The sequence below is a fragment of the Mandrillus leucophaeus genome, unplaced genomic scaffold, assembly GCF_000951045.1.
Source record: "Mandrillus leucophaeus isolate KB7577 unplaced genomic scaffold, Mleu.le_1.0 Scaffold693, whole genome shotgun sequence".
In the NCBI taxonomy this organism is placed as follows: Eukaryota; Metazoa; Chordata; class Mammalia; order Primates; family Cercopithecidae; genus Mandrillus; species Mandrillus leucophaeus.
The window spans coordinates 413,850-434,896 of NW_012107508.1; the positions used below are offsets into that span (position 1 = coordinate 413,850).

Genomic DNA, 21,047 nt, shown 5'->3' on the forward strand with positions numbered 1-21,047 from the left:
GAGGTCAGGAGATGAGACCATCCTGGCTAACACGGTGAAACCCCGTCTCTACTAAAAATACAAAAAATTAGCCAGGCGTGGTGGCGGGCGCCTGTAGTCCCAGCTACTAAGGAGGCTGAGGCAGGAGAATGGCGTGACCCGGGAGGCGGAGCTTGCAGTGAGCCGAGATCCCGCCGCTGCACTCCAATCTGGGCGACAGAGCAAGACTGTCTCAAAAACCAGACAAAAAAAACAGAAATAATGTTCAACTTTTTTTTTTTTTTTAAGACGGAGTCTCACTCTGTTGCCAGGCTGGAGTGCTGTGGCGCAATCTTGGCTCACTGCAATCTCCACCTCCCGAGTTTAAGCCATTCTCCTGCCTCAGCCTCTTGAGTAGCTTGGATGACAGGCTGCGCCACCACACCCAGCTAATTTTTGTATTTTTAGTAGAAACGGGGTTTCACCATGTTGACCAGGCTGGTTTTGATCTCCTGATCTTGTGATCCCCCCCGCCTCGCCTCCCAAAGTGCTGGGATTACAGGCGTGACCCACTGCACCTGGCCCACATTCAGTTATTAGTAGAACTGCCTCTTCAGTCTCTCGTTTACATAGCATTATGTACAAATAATTGTACTTTGCGTTTGTCTACCTCAATTTTAATTACACAGACCTTATGGTTAGAATTATTTAAATGCTGATTTTTTTCTGTTAAGGGACTGTCAAAACTGCTTATCTTGAGGGCATAAGGATTGCTTTTATGCCTGTGAATGAAAAGTACATGTGTAGAGCAACTGAATGCTACTTTCAGTTAAAAATTTCTCTTTGTGTCCTGTTTCTTTTTCTTTCAAACTGAAATATTTTGTTCAAAAACTGACAAACATATCTATATATGAGTTTTTTGTTTTGTTTTCACTTAGAAATGCCAGATATTCCTGAACTATTTAACACATCTTGAGCCTGTTTTCTTTATCTCTAATTCATACAGAATTATTTAATTCACAAGGATCCTTCAGGTAGTTTATTAAATTGAGCCTTTGTAATCATATTTTAAAATAATCACATTTATGTGGTTATACAAATAACTATTGATAGTTATTCACATATTTAAGTGGTAATAATTATACATCATATATATAAATGTTATATATGTAACATTTACATAGTGATTACTGTGTGCCAGGAACTATTCTAAGTGCTTTACTTATAATAACTTTTTTCGGGCTATTGTAGGGTTTTAATGTGTTAAGATACTATTAATAGTCCTTATTTGACAAATGAGGAAAAAACACAGAGAAATTGAGCAACTTGTCTAAGGTCACACAACTGGGATTTGAACCAAACTGTCTGACCCCAAAGTTTGTGTTTTCAACCAGTGTGCTGAAGTTTGAACTTTGGCATATTTCTGAATATATTTAAAACTCAAAAACATTCTCTCTTTTAAGCAATTAGAAAAAATTTGAGTGCCCCTTGCTTATAAAATATTATTTAAAAGAGAATCAGAGAGTTCCCTACTCATTTTAAAAATGATCTTTTCAAAGGATGGGTAAAACAACATGTTGTGAAGTCTTTTTTTTTTTCAAGTAGACATAGATGAGATATTTTGTCTGTGGGGATTTCTTATCCTGCAAAGAAAATCCAAGGAAACAAGTTTAGAAAGTATGGCAGGAGTGAACCCTTCTGGAGTTCTTAAGCATCCAAAAACGATATATGCATAAAAATGAGTAATTGGCATAGCACTACCCTAATTCCTCTACATAGAACAAGGCTATGTTAAGACTGTAGACCTGGTGATTTTTAGTTATAAGAGAGTAAAGAGGGATATACCCCTTCCCCAGTTATTTGGAGCTAAAGGAAATAAAGTTGCGCTCTGAGCAAAATTTCTGTACTACAAACCAAAACAGAGTTTGTTTTGACTGTAGAGTGTAGAGGTACTGTTTTAAGATGGATAGGGATGGTCCCAGAGGCAGAAGTAGTTGTAACTGAGTAAGCAGTAATACAAGTAATGTTACTCTACTGTGCATGGAAAACACTGGTTCCATAGGAGGAAAAGATTCATCTAGAGTAATAAAAAAGGATTCCAAAGAGGTAGGCATGGTACTGCCTATTCAAGCACAGTTGATGGGGAAGGGGATTCTGGTCCAGAAGAATTACTGTTTCCTTGGCAACACTATTGTCTTAGCTGAGAGATTCTTAAGGCTGCATAAAACTCCTTGTCATGCCTCTGTACTCACCACAACGCCTTTTGATAATTTGTCTTTCCAAATAGCTACTAACAGATAAAAAAATTCAGTGAAAGATATAGATGAAAACACTATGGTAAATGGTGATGATTGTTGTAACCAAGTGATGAGCACATGGGGGTGGTGGTAAGAAATGGCATTCATTATTACTATTGTCACTCTTCTCCCTACTTTTGTAAGTGAGCATTTCTATAATAAAATGCATTGGTTACTTAACAATCCAGGTACTTACGCCACTTGACTATATTTCTTTTTCATAAATGTAATAATTGGCCTGCTTTTAAGTATATCAGGCTCTGCACTCAGTCATTGCAATTCAGGTGCATCTTATTTTTTTTATTTTTTATTTTTGTGAGATGGAGTCTCTCTTGCCCAGGCTGGAGTGCAGTGGCACAGTCTTGGCTCCGTGCAACCTCCGCCTCCTGGGTTCAAGCGATTCTCCTGCCTCAGCCTCCCAAGTAGCTGGGACTACAGGTGTGTGCCACCATGCCTGGCTAATTTTTGTATTTTTGTAGAGATGGGGTTTCGCCATGTAGGCCAGGCTGGTCTTAAACTCCTGACCTCAGGTGATCCACCCGCCTTGGCCTCCCAAAGTGCTGGGATCACAGGCGTGAGCCACCACACTTGACCTTCAGGTTCCCTGTGGATGTGCTGGTAAAATGTGGTGTCTGAATTTGCAAGGTTGCAGAACATGCCCTGGATTGTGAAAAATTGACCGAAGTATCAATTGTCAGGATGCTTGGTCATCAACCAGCTAAACTTCCTGATACGGTTTGGCTGTGTCCCCACCCACATCTCACCTTGAATTGTCACCATCCCCATGTCAAGGGCAGGGCCTGGTGAAGATAATTGAATCATCAGGTGGTTTCAAACCCCCATGCTGTTCTTGTGGTAGTGAATAAGTCTCACGAGATCTGATGGTTTTACAAATGGGAGTTCCCCTGCACAAGCTCTCTTGCCTGCCGCATGTAAGACGTCCCTTTACTCTTCTTTGTCTTCTGTCATGATTGCGAGGTCTCCCCAGCCATGTGGAAGTATGAGTCAATTAAACCTCTTTCCTTAATAAATTACCCAGTCTTGGGTATGTCTTTATTAGCAGCATGAGAACAGACTAATATACTTCCCTTAGAGGTAATTCTGAGTCACGTTTCCTAATAGGCTTGTTTCTAATTATTTCATTGATTATATCTTTATATCACTATTTCTTAAATCAGACAATAGATGTTCTGAAGGTTGATATTCCTCTTTTGTGGGGTAGTGATATAATTTCTTCTTGTATTAACCATCCCTTCATCCTTTAAATTTGCCTTGGTTAATTCGCTAGTTGTCTTTTCTGTCTTTATCTTTCTCAAAGCTAATAAATACTCTATTAAAGCCTTCTTCCTTCTATTTTTAAATGAATTAGTATATTAGATGAGTATTAAACCTACTATTAAATTAAGTATTAAAGCTACTGTTTCTTTTATAAAAAGCATCTCGGCATTCCAGCTAAGTGAAGGAGGAGTGATAGAATTATAAAATTATCATTTTGATGATTAATGGCTCTAAGCCATGATCATCAGTGGCTGCTGATATTGTAAAAGGAGAAACAACCAGACATTTGTGCCTCTGGTAGAACTACACAGCATTGTCAATGAAGCGTTCTTGCCAGAACATCAAATCTGAATCTAACCAAGCCTCTAGATCTAACTACCAATGTAGAGGAAATACAGGGAGGATGAAGGAGTATGGTAAATGACATTATGGAGGTAGAGATAAGAGTTAACACAATTCCAAAGGTGGAAAACTCTTGTAGGACCAACAGTGAGGAATCTATAAAAGAGACTTAAGAATGCTATTACCAGTTCTAATCTGTGGACCTTATTTGGATTTGAACAAACTGTAGAAAAACATTTATGATGAGTTTGGGGAAATTTGAACACTAAGTGAATAGTGATGACTTTTTAAAATTATATATGAAATTATACCTGGAAATTGCTTTAAAATAATAATGCAGGAACAGGATGGGAGAGTGAGTGAAGGTATGGTTGAAACAAGATTAGTCTTTTTTAAAAAAAATTCAGTGTATATATTTTTAAATTTTGTTTGGCATTGCCTTTAGATAGAGAATAGAGAAGATGGCAGCTTTTTTCTCATGTTAATTAGAAACTTCTAATTGCTTTCAAAAAGTGACCTGAGGCTTCAAAATCAAAGCATTCATTCACTCACTCTCGTCAACATCCATGGAATGTCTACTACTAAGCCCATGTGCCCTATGCTGACCTATCTACTGAAAATAAAATTGTGGGTTCAAATAGCAATGCTTAACATAATTTAAACTGCCTAAAAATATTGCACCTGTGAATCCATTTTAGTATTTTTATGGAATTTACTACTGGGCTTTGTAATTTCAAACTTTAGAAAGGCTTTAGCGCAGGATTTATAAAACTTGAAAACTATGAGTATAAATAAATAATTCCAGGCCAGGCATGGTGGCTTACACCTGTAATCCCAGCACTTTGGGAGGCTGAGGCAGGTAGATCACCTGAGGTCAGGAGTTCGAGACCAGCCTGGCCAACATAGTGAAACCCCGTCTATACTAAAAATACAAAAATTAGCCCGGTGTGGTGGCATACACCTGTAGTCCCAGCTACTTGGGAGGCTGAGGCAGGAGAATCACTTGAACCCGGGAGGCAGAGGTTCAGTGAGCTGAGACCACGCCATTGTACTCTGGCCTGGGTTGACAGAGTGAGACTCTGTCTCAAAAAATAATAATAATTCCAAACATTCTACATTCTTAGATAAAATATGTAACTTATTTCTCAAACAGTATAGGGGAAATATTGACAGCATTTAAAATGCATCTTAATGTATTTTAAAGCTTTTTAAATATATTTTTAAAACATTAAAATGTAGCAAGTGTATACCATCGAGGCAGTGAATTAAGAGAGGAATAGAATTGAGCAGTAACAAGATGAAAATGGAAAGACAAACTCTTCCTCAGTGTAAATAACCAGTGCTGCAAATTTGCTGTGCCTAGTACAAATGTTAAACAGGGGTTTAAATGTTAAACAAATGTATAAACAGAGGTTGAGGATTTTCTGCAAATAATAAAAGAAGTATCAATGCAGATTATTCTGGGAGAAGAATGGCAAAGAAAATCCACAAAAGCGTTTTAGCAGAACTTGGGTAACAGAAGACTGAAAGAGAGAATTTCCCAGACGCACCAAGCAAATAATTTTCCCCAGTCTCTTAGTAAGGAGGGTTGAAATTAAATTCAAAATGTTAATGTTTGTTGTTTATTGTTTTTTGAATACAATTATTTTTAAGTTACTTATGGCCTATTAAGCTGTATAGCATTTTCACTTCACAACACAGTACAATTATTTTCCATTATATTCATAAATACCTCTCTTAAAGAACTCTAGAGTTCATTCATTGCATGAATATTATGTACCCATTAAAAAGAACAAACTGGATCTATGAAAAGTAGTCTCAAAGAGTTAACTAGGAAGTGCTTGCAGGTAAAAAAACAAGATACTGGAGAGTAGAATATGATAACAGTTTTGTAAACGAATAGGCTCAAAACTCATTTACAAATGTGTATATATGCACCCATTTTTAAAAATCTATATAAAATTATATAAGCATGAAGAAAATAGAGAAGGGTTCATAGTAGGTAGTTAACAGGTTCCTAAGGGAAGCGGAGGTGCAGAATGGTAATGTTTTGAAGATAAGAAAAAAGATAAGAGAAAACCAAAGTTAAAAGAGAAAAAAAAGAAAACTTCTTTAAAAAAAAAAAAAGCATTGATTTGGTGACATTGTTTATGTGTGTATGCATTGTTATCTATTTGTCTGTGTGTAATAAGGATTTTTAAATATTAAATAAATAAGATTCTGGTTCAAAGAGTGATGAAAATAATAAGTGGCACTCCACACGATTTTCTTGGTTCTTGAAGTTTGAGCTTCACTACAAAAAGAATCTCCATTTGGTTGCTTTTATCTACCCTACAGTGTGGTTAATGGCAAATCCAAATTTGTAAATTTAATTTGGAGTTATTTCTGAAAATAAATTTTGTGGGCAATATGATGATAAGTCACAGGAAAAAAATATATGCAGGTAAATATTTAAAAATAAATTCCCTTAATATATTCTAATTGTGATGGTTTCTGCAGCATAATTTAAAATTAGGCTATTTTCAATGTCCAAATAAGGATGTTATCAGTATTACTATTGAGCATCTGGCTGCACATAGTAACTTTTAAAATAATTTTGTTTTAGAATGTACTAATAAAAGACATATATAGTACACTTTTTCTGCAGTTTAGTTTCTGGTTATAGTTAAGTAAAGCAAAGATTCACTATTTTATATAGAGTGCAAGAAAACACCTTTTTAAAATAATGAATTATTGAAGAATAAGAGTACAGTTAGGTTTTTTCCCTAGATATTTTTAGATATTTTGCTGTAATGGAGTAAAGGGGATGAAATATTTGTAATTGGCATATTATTTTAGATAAATAAACTTTTAGTTTAACTCCTGGAACTCCTGTGATATCTTGAATGAGTAACAAACTTTTTTTTTTTTCCCCATCCTAGAAAGATATATTTTGGCTAAAGCCCAGCAGTTCTGAAGTTTTAATGTCCAAATTAGTTGAGTTCAATTGTTTTTGCAAATTTAGGCTACTGTAAGAGTAAAAATTGCCTTTCTCTAAACCTGATATAGTCTAGAAAAAAATAGATGTTTACACCAACAACAAATTGTAAATTTCAAATTTAGGCAAGCATATTGCTGAGTACCCCCCTAAAAAAGGAAATAAGAATACTTGATTGTCAATGGTACTTTGCAGTTTTTATCAGCCTTCATCCAGTTTTGTTTTGTGTTGTTTTTTAATTTTAGATTCAGGGGTACATGTGCAGGTTTGTTACATGGGTATATTGTGTAATGCTGAGGTTTAGGCTTATGATCCCTTTGCCCAAGTAACGAACAAAGTACCGGATAACTTTTTCAACCCCTACTCCCCTATCTCCCTCCACACTTTTGGAACCCCCAGTGTCTATTGTTACCATGTTTGTGTTTGTGCATACCCAGTGTTTAGCTCCCACTTACAAGTGAGAACGTACGGTATTTGGTTTTCTGTTTCTGCATTAATTCGCATAGCGTAGTGGCCTCCAGCTGCATCCATATTGGTGCAAAGGACATAATTTTTTCTTTCTATGACGGCGAACAAGATTAGTCTTCAGTTGATAATTGTTTAAACTAGATAATGGGTACAGGAGAGTTCAATATTCTCTTTTGTTTGTGTTTTTAAATTCTCATGATAAAAAGCTTTTTTTTTAAAAAAAATAAACTCTTAGATTTCTGGTTTTGGTCCTGCAAATTTCTCTTAAGTTCAAATTTTTGAATAAAGAATTTACTTTAAAACAAGGTTTCTTATGTGTTCTGATATGTCTTACCTACTTTTTTTGGTTTTGTTTGTGAGACGAAGTCTCACTCTGTCATCCATACAAGCCCAGACTGGAATACAGTGGCAGGATCTCAGCTCACTGCAACTCCGCCTCCTGGGTTCAAGCGATTCTCCTGCCTCAGCCTCCCAAGCAGCTGGATTACAGGCACCATGCCTGACTGATTTTTGTATTTTCAGTAAAGACAGAGTTTCACCGTGTTGGCCAGGCTGGTCTCGAACTCCTGACCTCAAGTGATCTGCCTGCCTCAGCCTCCCAGTGCTGGGATTACAGTCATGAGCCACTGCACCTGGATTGTCTTATCTATTTTCAACTAAATGCTTCTTTCTTAAATTTAGTTGGTAAACATTTATTTTTGATAATACATTGGATTTTAAATGTTTTACCTTTCATCATCATTTTTTCTAAACCTGCAAGCTAATCAAACTTTTATTCAACTCCTTTGAGATCTTAATTTCTGTAATATCTATGCTTTTTGTTTCCTGGATAAAAATGTATTTGTAGCTTTCTAATCCAATATATAACCAATATTAGGCTTCTGAAGATTAGTATCCTGCTACTTACGAAGTTTCCTAACCGTAAATACTAAGTTGACTTTTTTGGTTGTTTTTTTATAGCTTAACTCTTAACTTGCCTCATTGGCTTGAATGCGTTTCCATCACATGGAATCACTTATATTTTTACTTTAGGTACTTGCTACAACCAAGAGACAATGGAAACAAGTCATCCAAAACTGATGACCTGGGGTCTCTTCGATTAAATATATGTTATACAGAAGACTACGTGCTTCCTTCAGAGTACTATGGTCCTTTGAAAACTTTGCTGCTAAAATCACCAGATGTTCAAGTATGTTAAGAATCTTAAGGATATGATTTAACACGAAGTGGCTAAAATAATTCTATAAATGATAAGGAGAAGATTTCAAGAGTATCAAGTCTTATTAAAACAGTAAAAATTATATACATACATATATATACACACACACATTTCTGTTTATCTGAACCAGAGTACTATGATTCCTACGTGTGCTCCCACAATCATCTCTGATAAAAAATTTTGAAAATTAAATATCCTGTATAACAGGTTTAATGACATTATTACAGTTACTTTTACAGGCTAATGATTGAACAGTTAATCATGTTTCCTTGATTTTTGTGCTTGTTTTCTACCTTCCTATATTTAGCCAATATCTGCCTCAGCTGCTTACATTTTGAGTGAAATATGTCGAGATAAAAATGATGCTGTTTTGCCCCTTGTACGACTGCTGCTGCACCATGATAAACTTGTTCCTTTTGCCACTGCTGTGGCTGAATTAGACTTGAAGGATACACAGTAAGAGTTATATTTTATTAAATGTTAATTACATGTTGTTGAAATTGGACCTCAGTTTGACAGATTGTTTTCGTAGTCTGAATTTTTTTGTATTGATCAGACTTACTGTATAGTAGGCTGAAAAGAAGTACTTAACAAATAACAAAAGGCAGTTAAGCTATCAAACAGTATTCACCTACCTTAAGGACAATTAATGAAGGATGTTTTTCTTTAACTCAGGAAATTTCGTTTGTTACTAATCTGCTTCTTAGTGTAATGACTCACGTGTCACAAGTAAAAACACCAGAGCAGAAGTGTTTTTTTCTTTATTCATTATGTATCACCCTTATATGCATATGTATGACATTCTAAAAAGCAATCAGAATTCACGTCATAGTCTAACACTGTTGTTTTTTTACACACACAGACATACATATACTCTACATTTTTGGTTCATAAATGTGATTTGCCTTTATATATATACACGTATGTGTGTATGTATATACGTGTATATGTATGTACGTGTGTATATATATGTGTATTGAGTTTTTTGTTTGTTTGTTTTTAAGACGGAGTCTCGCTTTTTCACCCAGGTTGGAGTGCAGTGGCATGATCTTGGCTCACTAAAGCTTCTGCCTCCTAGGTTCAAGTGATTCTCCTGCCTCAGCCTCCTGAGTAGCTGGGATTACAGGCACTTGCCACCACACCCAGCTAATTTTTGTATTTTTAGTAGAGATGGGGTTTCACCATGTTGGCCAGGCTAGTCTCACATTCCTGACTTCAAGTGATCCACCTGCTTCAACCCCGCAAAGTGCTGGGATTACAGGCAGGAGCCATCACACCTGGCCATTATTTTTATATATTTTTGGTAAATTTGGAAAAACCTAATGGCAGAAAACTTTTAAATAAATGGTAAAAATTACTAAAATTGTAGGTCACTTATGCCTTCTAGTACGTCTTAATCTATTTCAACTCAATGCTTCTTTCGTAAATTAGTCAAGTATGTTATATTATTGGTTTCACAATCTTTGTTTACTACATTTGGTTTCATCTATTTCTGTTTCAGAGATGCAAACACAATTTTTAGAGGAAATTCCTTGGCTACCCGATGTCTGGATGAGATGATGAAAATAGTGGGAGGGCACTACCTGAAAGTAACATTAAAACCTATTCTTGATGAGGTACAGAATATATCTCCAACAGTGATAGTTTGTGACCTCATGATAGTTGCTCTTTTATCAAGTGATCTGTTGATGGGAAGGGTTTATTCATTCATGTGTTCCTCAAAAAATAAGACTGAACACTTTAGAAGCAAATTATTTACTTTTCTATCAATGGATTTTTACTCAAAAGGCACAGTATAGTGTAGTCTACATTATTTCTTTGTTACGGGATTTCTCTCTTAGCCGGAGTTCCAAATATATGACAAATACTTTTTGATATCGTGTTTTAAGAAAATTGCATATATTATCCCTGCATAGGGCGTTTTACGCTTAAAATTTAAATTTCTATAATTACCTTTTATTATCAGAACAATAACAGTTTTTTCATTTTGTCAGATTACTTAGAAAAAATCATTAACTGCAAAATTTATTTTTCAGATATGTGACTCCTCAAAATCCTGTGAAATCGATCCTATTAAATTGAAAGAGGGAGATAATGTAGAAAATAATAAGGTAAGTCCTTGTTATATTGTTTATAATTGTGTTAAAATTGGTCTTAATGGTGTAACCTTTCTCCCACTTACATTATAATAAAGCCAGATAGAGGGAAGCAATGCTGTATATTCTTTACATAAGCCTTTACTATTAGCAGCATTTCCTAGGATTAGTTTTTAGAATGTTATTTCCTCAGTGGTTTCACTTTATTTTTGTTCTTGATTGTCTCTTTTTGTCTCTAAGAACGATAGTGAACTTAAGCTATAGCTAGTTACAAGCCCTGTTCTAGCCATTCCTTTGGGCTCAAACTGATCAGGCTAAGTGACACAGTGACTTGATCAGTCATTACTTTCAGTGGCCTCTGAAAAAGCAATGATTGTGTTAGGGTCACACATTTTTATTGCAATGGATAATAGTGTCACAACGTCCTGTGCTTGTGTATCCGAGTTATTTTGTGATTTCCCTTTGGATCATTTTATTCCCTGTTGCTTCTTGTGAGGTTTATTCATAGATTCATCTCTTAACACCTAGCAAATCTAAATTTAACTTATTAAATTAAGTCAGTATATAAATTGTCCTTAAACCAAATGAGTTTGGAAAAGGGAAACAGTGCTTTAAAAAATGTTAGATAGTGACTGTCTAATAAACCTCATTTTCTTACATTTTTCTTTCATGAAGGCTATTGAAGATGTGTGAACATCAAAATCTTAATGTTTCCCTTTTTAAATCCTGCAGGAGAATCTGCGCTACTACGTAGACAAGTTATTCAGTACAATTGTAAAATCAAGTATGAGCTGTCCCACTGTAATGTGTGATATCTTTTATTCTCTAAGGCAGATGGCTACTCAGAGATTTCCTAGTAAGTGCCTTGTTTTACTAAAACATGCCGTTTCTTTTTCTTTACTTTTTTGTAGATATTAATTACATCTTTGGTTTGTGCAAGATATTTAAGGTATTTATTTATTTGTTTGTTTATTTTTGAGACAGAGTCTCGCTCTGTCACCCCAGCTGGAGTGCAGTGGTGCTATTTCTGCTCACTGCAACCTCCATCTCCCAGGTTCATGCCATTCTCCTGCCTCAGCCTCCCGAGTAGCTGGGACTACAGGCACCCGCCACCATGCCCGGCTAATTTTTTGTATTTTTAGTAGAGACGGGGTTTCACCGTGTTAGCCAGCATGGTCTTGATCTCCTGACCTCGTGATCTGCCCGCCTCGGCCTCCCAAAGTTCTGGGATTACAGGCGTGAGCCACTGCTCCTGGCCTAAGGTTTTTAAGTACAACCTTCTTTAGTTTTTCAAAATGATTCTAGCTTTCTCATAAGAAATCTGATTTTTCTTGAAATCTCAAAATACATATTCCATTTTATTTCAGTATAATGCAACTTTATACAAAGAGCAAATCAAAATCACCATTAAAGAAAGGCAAAAATTTAGAACTGTAACATTGTATAAGTAAGCATTTATACCAGATGCTTATGAGAGTTAAAAATACCTTTGTTATTTATACCAACTATCTTTTCCAGCTGCATGCATTCAGATAGTGAGAATCTTTAGTTCCATAAAATTGACTAGATTTGACAGTATGAGAATGCTAATAAGGTTTTGGTGGTGAGAGGTTTTTATAGAAATGGCCTTAGACATTAGAAACCTTTCTGTTGCAACATACAGAGAGTTTTAAGGTACATGTATCAGTAACTGGCATATTTTAATTTTGAAAAAGTAGCTATGTCAAGGTTTTGCTTAGAAACTTTTCATTAAATTCAGAGTTACTGTCGCTGTTAATACTTAGAATTATTCACATTTTAATATATCTCTGATAAGTAAATAAACTAGCTATGGCTAGCTTTCCAGATCTGTCTATAATGGGGGGTGGTGGGTAGGAGGGTAGAATTAGGCAGGTACTTAAATTATCCGTCTTAACCAGCTGTGCAAAACTGTGAGTTTATTTCTGTAACCATCTGGAGAGATTTTGCAGTTTTATGTTCTTTTAAGTTTGTGCTCACCCTGTGCACACATGTATGCAGTTAACTGCCCTTCTGCTAAATTGACCCATTACTAAATTAGTGGGGCTGAGTTGTCTAACATGTAGATAAATTCATATCTAAATGTCTTTGCTAATTATAGTTGCAAATAAGTAAAGTAAATCTAATCTTCATAACAAAAATAAGGGGAGCCAGAGGCACACGGAAAAGTGAAATGCTCATTGAAATTTTATTTTTAAATAGTTAGATCATGATAACCACATTGACTACTTAGTAACACACACAGTGTTAGTGTGTTAGCCTCCATTATCTCCTGTTGTCATCTTCACAAAACCACATGAGGTAGGTACTACTCCCATTAGGTGAGAAACAAAGGTTTAGAGAAGCTGAGTAACTTTACCAACGTCTATGGATGGCCAGCAGGCAAGCAGGGCCTCAAACCTGGGCCTGGTCTACTCCAAACCACTTGCTGCCATTCACTATACTCTATTTGGCCTTAAATCTGTTTTAGCTGTTTAATTCTTCTTTATATAAATGATCTTAAACACTTTTTGGATTTTTGTTTGTTTGTTTTTGTTTTGAGACCGAGTTTCACTCTTGTTGCCCAGGCTGGAGTGCAATGGCACAATCTCGGCTCACTGCAGCTCTGCCTCCTGGGTTCCCAGCCTCCCCAGTAGGTAGGATTACAGACATAGGCCTCCCCGCCTGACTAATTTTGTATTTTTAGTAGAAACGGGCTTTCTCCATGTTGGTCAGACTGGTCTCGAACTCCTGACCTCAGGTGATCTACCCGCTTCAGCCTCCCAAAGTGCTGGAATTACAGGTGTGGGTCACCGTGTCCAGCCAACACTTTATGTTTTTATATACATGCAGATATATCTCCTTAGTTATGTTTTTGTTGACTTAACTATTAATATGGTCATCATATCCTCAGTAGACTATAGTAGTGACAGTTTTGTTGCCATAAGTGTTTCATATTCTGTCGTTTTTGTTGTTTTTACTACCCTAGAAGAATGGGGAAAGGAGAAGTAGGAGGGCAGGGCAGACAGCAGGTAAAAAGCAGATATTATTAAAGAATGACAAATTAAATGACTTGTTAATGGTTACCTACTGAATGACTTAGAAGAGTTAAAACTCGAACCAAACCTAAAGATTCTTTCCCTCGCCACCTGCTTCACCACCATCCGTCTGATTGTTGGGTAAAGTGTTGACTCCAGTCTGAAAGTTGTAGGTGAATGATCAAAGCCACCAGTAGTCTTCAGTTCATCTGCATTTTTATTTATGGACTATTGATAGCTTTTTTAAAGTAAACATTTCTGTCTAATTGTTTTTGTTGCATAACTTTTAATATTATCAAGATTCTGGGGAGGGAATTGAAACAAGAACCTAAAACTGAAAGTAGCCTTGTATCGTACTCTTAAGGGATTCAGTGTTACCACTAGGTAGTGCTAGATACTACTTTTATTTTTGTCGTAATTTTAGCAGTCTCTTCTTGCAGGTGAGGAAAGAGGTATTTTTCAAATTAAAATATTTCTATAAACCTAACAGCGTTGTCTTTTTTCATATTATTTCTTCTTTTGGATTTTTTAATCATAGGGTGTTTTAATTTAGTCATAAACATCACTATCATTTCATCAACTCGGCTCTTACTAGACAAATTATGTTGCTCTCCTAGTTTACATGTCTTTTCTATATTTTTTAATTTATCATCTTTGTTTTTTAATTGTGTTTTTGTGCATGACATTTCACCATTTTTTTCCTGCAGATGACCCTCATGTTCAGTATTCTGCAGTGAGCAGCTTTGTATTTCTTCGTTTCTTTGCTGTAGCCGTAGTATCACCTCATACTTTTCATTTGCGACCTCATCATCCAGTAAGTGTTTGTTCTTCTGAAAGCTTTATTCCATTTTTTTATTTTTATTAAAATGAAGAAAAGATAAAATAAGTCAATTTCACTGGGCTGTATTTTCTTATAACTGATACTTAAATTTACTCAGAATTTTTCTTGGCCATTTCAGTCTTTCAAGTGAGACTGATAATCCTATTTTTTGTTGTTGTTAAAAGATGTTCTACAAGAGTGATAAAATGCTACTTATTGAAGGTTGGTGATGAGTACAAAGGGGATTTGTTATATTTTTTCATATGCTACTGTGTGTGTTTATAAATTTCCATAAGATTTTTTTTCATTAGTTACGGGTTTCATTTTGATAGGTATTTTATTTAAACAAAATCTGCCTTCCTGATTTATTAAAAATAGTTTAATTTTGCAGATATTTTTAAATTTCACGGAAATTTGAAGAGGCTCTTTTCTCTAAGAAAGAAGGCTACAAGAGAAATTCCATTTAATTTAGAAACAGCATCTAAGATAGATTTCAGTAGCAATGAAACTGACAGCATATAATTAGAAAATATTAAATGGCAGGTGAACTGGATAAGCATGAACAGTTAAAACAGAAAAAGAAACCAAGAATGCAGTATAGTGAAAGGTGTAGGAACTTTTATTGGAATATAACTTGTTAAATATATCAGTATTTTTACTTTTTATTTACCTGAGGTAATACTGTAAACATACGAGATTTAAAAATTTTTTAAGCATATAATCTTGTGTTCTGGAGTCCTATTTAATTACCAAAAATCTAAATCTCCACTGCATAGATTTACATGTTTATTTCTTAATTTTTAAAATTCTCTATTTTTGCTGTACTTCTGATTCCTTCTTATATGGTGTAATTTGGCTAATTCTTTAAGCTTTTATGTTCCAAATACTTTATAATCTTATCTAATTGCTCTTAGTTGCTGATTTGTATAACAAATAATAATAATAGCCCACATTTATTTAGTGCTTTGTACTAGGCCTTGTTCTAACTACTTTATGTTTTAACTTATTTGGTCCTCCTGGCAACCCTGTGAGGTAAATTCTGTTATCATCCACATGTGCAGATAAGGAAATCACAATAGAGTAACTTTTCCACGCTCACACAGCTGACAAATTATGATTTGATTTTACTCAGTTTGAACTGGATTTAACTGGGATTCAAATTGTCAGTCTTTATCGTCTGTAAGCTTAATCCTATCCCTTCCAACCTCTTAGAGAGATGTTCAGATACCTACAGTGTATCATTTCGTGCTCAGTACTAGAGATGCAGTGACGAATAAGATACTCTTTGCCCTTAGGAAACTCACAGCCAAGAGGAGTTGCTCAATAGTGTAGGGAAAACACATGAGTTTTAGAGTTAAACCAAGTTCTGAATACCCATTTCTCCTCTCAACAACTACATGACATTGACACTCACTTAAGTTTGTGAGTACTGAATAGAACCATGTTGCAGTGGCAGCACCACGCCCTTTCTTGCCAGAGGATAAATGGTCTGTGAGTAGCCCCAGCAGAGAGTGGGCCAGTGTCCTTTTGTTCGCAGGGCTGTCCATTCTGTGGCTTTGTTACTAAAGCTGCACAGAACTCTGAGGCAATGAAAGCGTGGTAGCAACATTCTGGACATAAACAGAACACCTACTTCTGAACTTGTGAGTCTGCCTTGTATTCATACTTGAATTTGCGCATTCCTGTAACAGATGTTGGTGGATACTTAGGTTGGTTCCATGACTTTGCTATTGTAAATAGTGCTGCAAGAAATGTGAGTGCAGGTGCCAGGACATCTTTAAGAATATTATTTTCTTCAAAGGCAGAGAATTGTGGGGACCTTTTATAGATATAATGAAATCCCAAATGTTACAGCTAAAATGTTTTCTGAATAGCCTTAATTTAGGTGTGTTTCTATTTTATAAGTATATTATAATGATCATATTTCAGATATTCCTTCTTTTCCAGATTGCCTTATATTCTGGTCATCTCTTCCCCTTCACATTCATTGCCTATTTTCAATGTGGGGGCGGGGGGGATACTAAAATATTAAGGAATGTGAGCCAAATATTGAACTAAAGCTTTTCGGTATCTAAATTTTTCTTGGTATATCTTCAGGTGCAAGATATTGTTTGCTTGAATCCTTAAAACAAATAAAAATGGTCTGTGTTTTGATAGAAACTTACACAAATGTATGGATTGGTGAAAATTCAGCAGGGTATACATTTAAGATCTATTCATTTTGTCATATGTAAATTATATCTCAATTTAAAAATAAATGAAGGAGCAAAGATTTCTGAGGGAGCACCGTTTAGTCAATTTTATATATTACTATATATTACTTCTTTCAGATAGACAGGCCTGAAAAACCTCTTGGTAATAGACCCAAATAATCACCCTCTGGTAAGATCAAAAAGAACTAGGTGACTTCACATTTCCTAAGCTGAATTTAGGTCTTTGCTTCCATGGTGAAAAGAGTTAATTGCAAAAGCCATTTAAAGTATTGAATATGTTTAGGGGTGAGCTGAGCACAGAAAATTTGGAACACCTGAAACTGCCATTTTAAGTTATAAGGTAGTAAAGTAGATGCCTTTGACATTCCAGAAGTGAATATAATTTGTCAGGTAATCCAAGGTGCCACACTGTATGAAACAACTTACATATAACATTGATAAAATTATGGCTTTGGCCTGTAATCCCAGCACTTTGAGAAGCCAAGGCGGGCAGATCACCTAAGGTCAGGAGTTCGAGACCAACCTGGCCAACAGGGCAAAACCCTGTCTCTACTAAAAATACAAAAATTAGCCAAGCGTGGTGGCAGGCACCTGTAATCCCAGCTACTTAGGAGGCTGAGACAGGAGAATCGCTTGAACCCAGGAGGTGGAGGTTACAGTGAGCTGAGGTTACACCACTACACTCCAGCCTGGGCAACAGAGCGAGACTCCATCTCAGGAAAAAAAAAATATAGATAGATAGATAGATAGATAGATAGATAGATAGATAGATGACTTTTAAAAGCACCACATCTTTAATAATTACTTTGGGAAGAATTGTTAATTATATATGGCTTCTTTAGTCTCTTAATTCCTTAGGCCAGTGAATTGTACCCAGCCTTAGCTAGATTTTAACTGTGTGTGGTTTGAACATTTTTGAGTCATTGTTTTACAGCAATGTAGTCCATTTACTCTATTCTGCTTTTTTATACAAATTATTTTCTTGAAAACTTAATGGTAGTTTTGGTCTTTTTTACATTCTTTAGGATGCACAGACAATTAGAACATTAACTCTCATCTCAAAAACTATACAAACTTTGGGAAGCTGGGGGAGTCTGTCCAAAAGCAAGGTAAGTCCTTACATCTTTTATTTTGTTTTTACACTTCTAAATGTTGTTACATCCTATGATCCTTTCTCCTTGACTTACCTTCTTCCAAATTAAAAACTATACACACACACACACACAGACACAGTAGCTGTCTCTTAAGTAGATACTCTCTTAGTCACCTGTTAAAGAGGACAGTTTCAGAAGCTGGGCATGGTGACTTGTGTCTTTAATTCCAGGAAGCTGAAGCGGGAAACTCACTTGAGGCCAGGAGTTCAAGGCTGCAGTGCACAATGATGGCACCTGTGAATAGCCGTTGCACTCCAGTCCCAGCAACTTAGCAAGACCCTGTCTCTAGAAAATTAAAAAAAAAAATTTTTTTAAATAGTTTAATGAGAACATTAAAAAAAAAATGCAGTTTCATGAAAACTGCTAAATAAGGCAAAGAGAGCCTAGTAAGGAAGTACAGGACAGTCTGTCTGCCTGCCTGCTTGTGCCATAATCGCACGACAGCTTTGAAAGAAGTCTTCCACTCCAAGCCCTGAATTCTGAAAATATATAATTGAGTCCTTTTAGGCCTTAATCCTCAGCTTAAAAATATAGTCTGTTCTATTCTTAATTCTCTAACACATATAAACCCTGTGTTTGTTTTTTCTTAGTCAAGTTTCAAAGAGACATTCATGTGTGAATTTTTCAAAATGTTTCAAGAAGAAGGATATATTATGGCAGTTAAAAAGGTATGATTATTTTATTCTGGAATTAATATTTATTTCATATAGCATAGGGGAAATAACATTTTATATATATTATATCAATCCCCAGTTTAAATAATGTTTAAACTGTTCATCAAAAAGGCTTCCTTTTTCTTTTTTCTTCTTATACAGGGCTGTGCTTTTCAGCTTTGAAAATACCTAAATAAGTTTAACAACTACTACTATTGCCAGTGCCTTAGAAACACAAATTACAGATGTCTAGGGTTAGAATTTCTCAAAGTGACACTATTGGCATTTGGGGCCAGATAATTCTTGATTCTGAGGAGCTGGCTTGTGCGTTTCAGGATATTTAGCAGCATCCCTGGCCTCTACCCCTTAGATGCAATAAGTATGCCTCCTGTTTTGACAGCCAAACATGCCCCCAGGTATTGCCAAATGTTCCTTGAGGGACAGAATTGCCTCTGGTTGAGAACCTCTGGTCTCTGGGGGTAACGGCTTTGTATGGTGCCTAATGTAGAGTGGGCACTTAATTGCCCTAGTAAAAAATTTATACATTATTGAACATTTAATGAACAATATAAATTCATGGTAGTAACCTGAGGAAAGTTACTATAAATGTACAAAAGCCTATAGTATATAATATCCGAACACAAGTCCTGCAGCATACAAAAATCACTTCACTTAAAAGTTGAGAACGTTTTGAAAGGATCTTTAATTTCTTGAGTCTTTAGTCCTGAATCATCTAAACAAAATATAGCATTATTGTAAAATGCTGAAAATTTATAAAGAAAAGTTAACCTTTGAAGTACTCTATCCCATATAGTCTAGAAGTTAAGAATTAAAAAATAAGGAGAGAAATGAATTATATCTAAACTGGGCCTGAAGAAAGTACTGTATTTTATGTATCACACTCTTAACTTAATGAATCCAAATTAACAAAGCCAAATGTTAAAGACTTCATTCAGTTTCTGTAGCATAACTAGCAGTTGGTTGCCAGAGTATTTATTTTGTTGAGGTATACATTTGGGCCTTTTTTTATACTTAGGATTCTTACAGAGACTTAGTAAGTAAAAAATGATGATTTAAAAAATTAAAGTCCATTGGAATATTTTTCATCTAGAATAGTGCCTGTTTAACCAAAAATTTTTTAGACAAACCATTGAAGGCTTTTTAGGAGAAAGTCTTTCAAAAGAATAGGCAAAGAAAAAGCTGCCCTTTTATTTTTAGGACATTGTTGAAACATTTGTGACACTGTAGGCAGACTTTTATTGGCAAGATTATGATGTACTGTCTTTTGTTTGAGGGTTGTTTTTCCATGTTTTGTGACCAAGGCTATGGTAGTATCTGATTTTTTTTCCCCTGATATAATCAGAATGTGTAGAGTTGATAATGTCAGTGGAGAAAGGATTTAAGGGTACCAGGAGTTTAGTCTGTTCCTGATCTGCCCTGAGTCACCCACTCACATTCTAATGGACTATCGCCATAGTATGCCTCTGTTTCAGATTTGGTTCTAAATCCCTAAGCTGACATAGGGTACTTTGTCCTAATATCCTAGTTTCCTTTATTATTTAGTAGTTACAACAAGGTATGTGCAGTGCTATAAATTGTAAAAGCTTGTGAAGCTCAATTTCTCATTTTATATTGGCACTCTGACTAGTGACATTTACTATTGATGCAGAAGAAAATAAGAGTGTAACTCTGAATCATATGCTATTCCCTGCAGAGTTTAGAAAGGATAACCTGGATAGTTCTATAGACAAGGTGACCATATAATTTGATGTCTAAACCAGAACACTTTTAAGAGTGAAAAATACTGTTAGTGATTATTCTGGAATGATAGGAATGGCCCTGATGGGGATAGTCCTGAGCAAACTGGGACCTATAGTCACCCTGCCTATAGTCCATCTTAATTACTGGGTTTTCTTTCACTTTATATCTCTGTATTTACCCCATAGTTCCTAAATAAAGTATTGGCTGGGCACAGTGGCTCACACCTGTAATCCTAGCACTTTGGGAGGCCGAAGTGGGCGGATCACCTGAGGTTGGGAGTTGGAGACCAGCCTGGCTAACATGGTGAAACCCCGTTTCTACTAAAAATACAAAAAATTAGCCAGGCCTGGTGGCACATGCCTGTAATCCCAGCTACTGGGGAGGCTGAGGCAGGAGAATTGCTTGAATCTGGGAGGTAGAGGTTGCAGTAAGCCGAGATCATGCCATTGCACTCCAGCTTGGGCAACAAGAGCGAAACGCTATCTCAAAAAAATAAAATAAACTATTATAAATAATATTTGCTAACAAATCAGTGACTTCAGGTATATATTAAGAAATAAAACATTCACATAACTCAGACTCCATTAGTGGATGGTCCATCTGGGAGAACTGATGCTATGGTAGGGTGCTTCTTCAGTTCCCTTGGATACTTGTACCCACATTACCCATATCTAATGCAAAAGGAACTCTGTTCTTGTTCTTTCACTTACCAGTATTTTCTCCCAGCAAGCAGATGTAAACATTCCATTTGAAAACTCCTTAAGTCTGAGCTCTGC

The 21,047-nt window shown here is 35.8% G+C and overlaps 1 protein-coding gene across 1 annotated transcript in view; it reads left to right on the forward strand.

Annotated features, from left to right (window-relative positions):
- RASA2 (RAS p21 protein activator 2) overlaps nt 1–21,047 on the forward strand; it is a 133,057-nt gene that overhangs the window by 79,351 nt on the left and 32,659 nt on the right. Inside the window, exons 11-18 of the mRNA XM_012002664.1 lie at nt 8,353–8,509; nt 8,847–8,995; nt 10,041–10,155; nt 10,576–10,650; nt 11,368–11,491; nt 14,378–14,484; nt 17,729–17,812; nt 18,448–18,525. Coding sequence (XP_011858054.1) covers nt 8,353–8,509; nt 8,847–8,995; nt 10,041–10,155; nt 10,576–10,650; nt 11,368–11,491; nt 14,378–14,484; nt 17,729–17,812; nt 18,448–18,525 — 889 coding nt within the window. The remainder of the gene's footprint in view (nt 1–8,352; nt 8,510–8,846; nt 8,996–10,040; nt 10,156–10,575; nt 10,651–11,367; nt 11,492–14,377; nt 14,485–17,728; nt 17,813–18,447; nt 18,526–21,047) is intronic.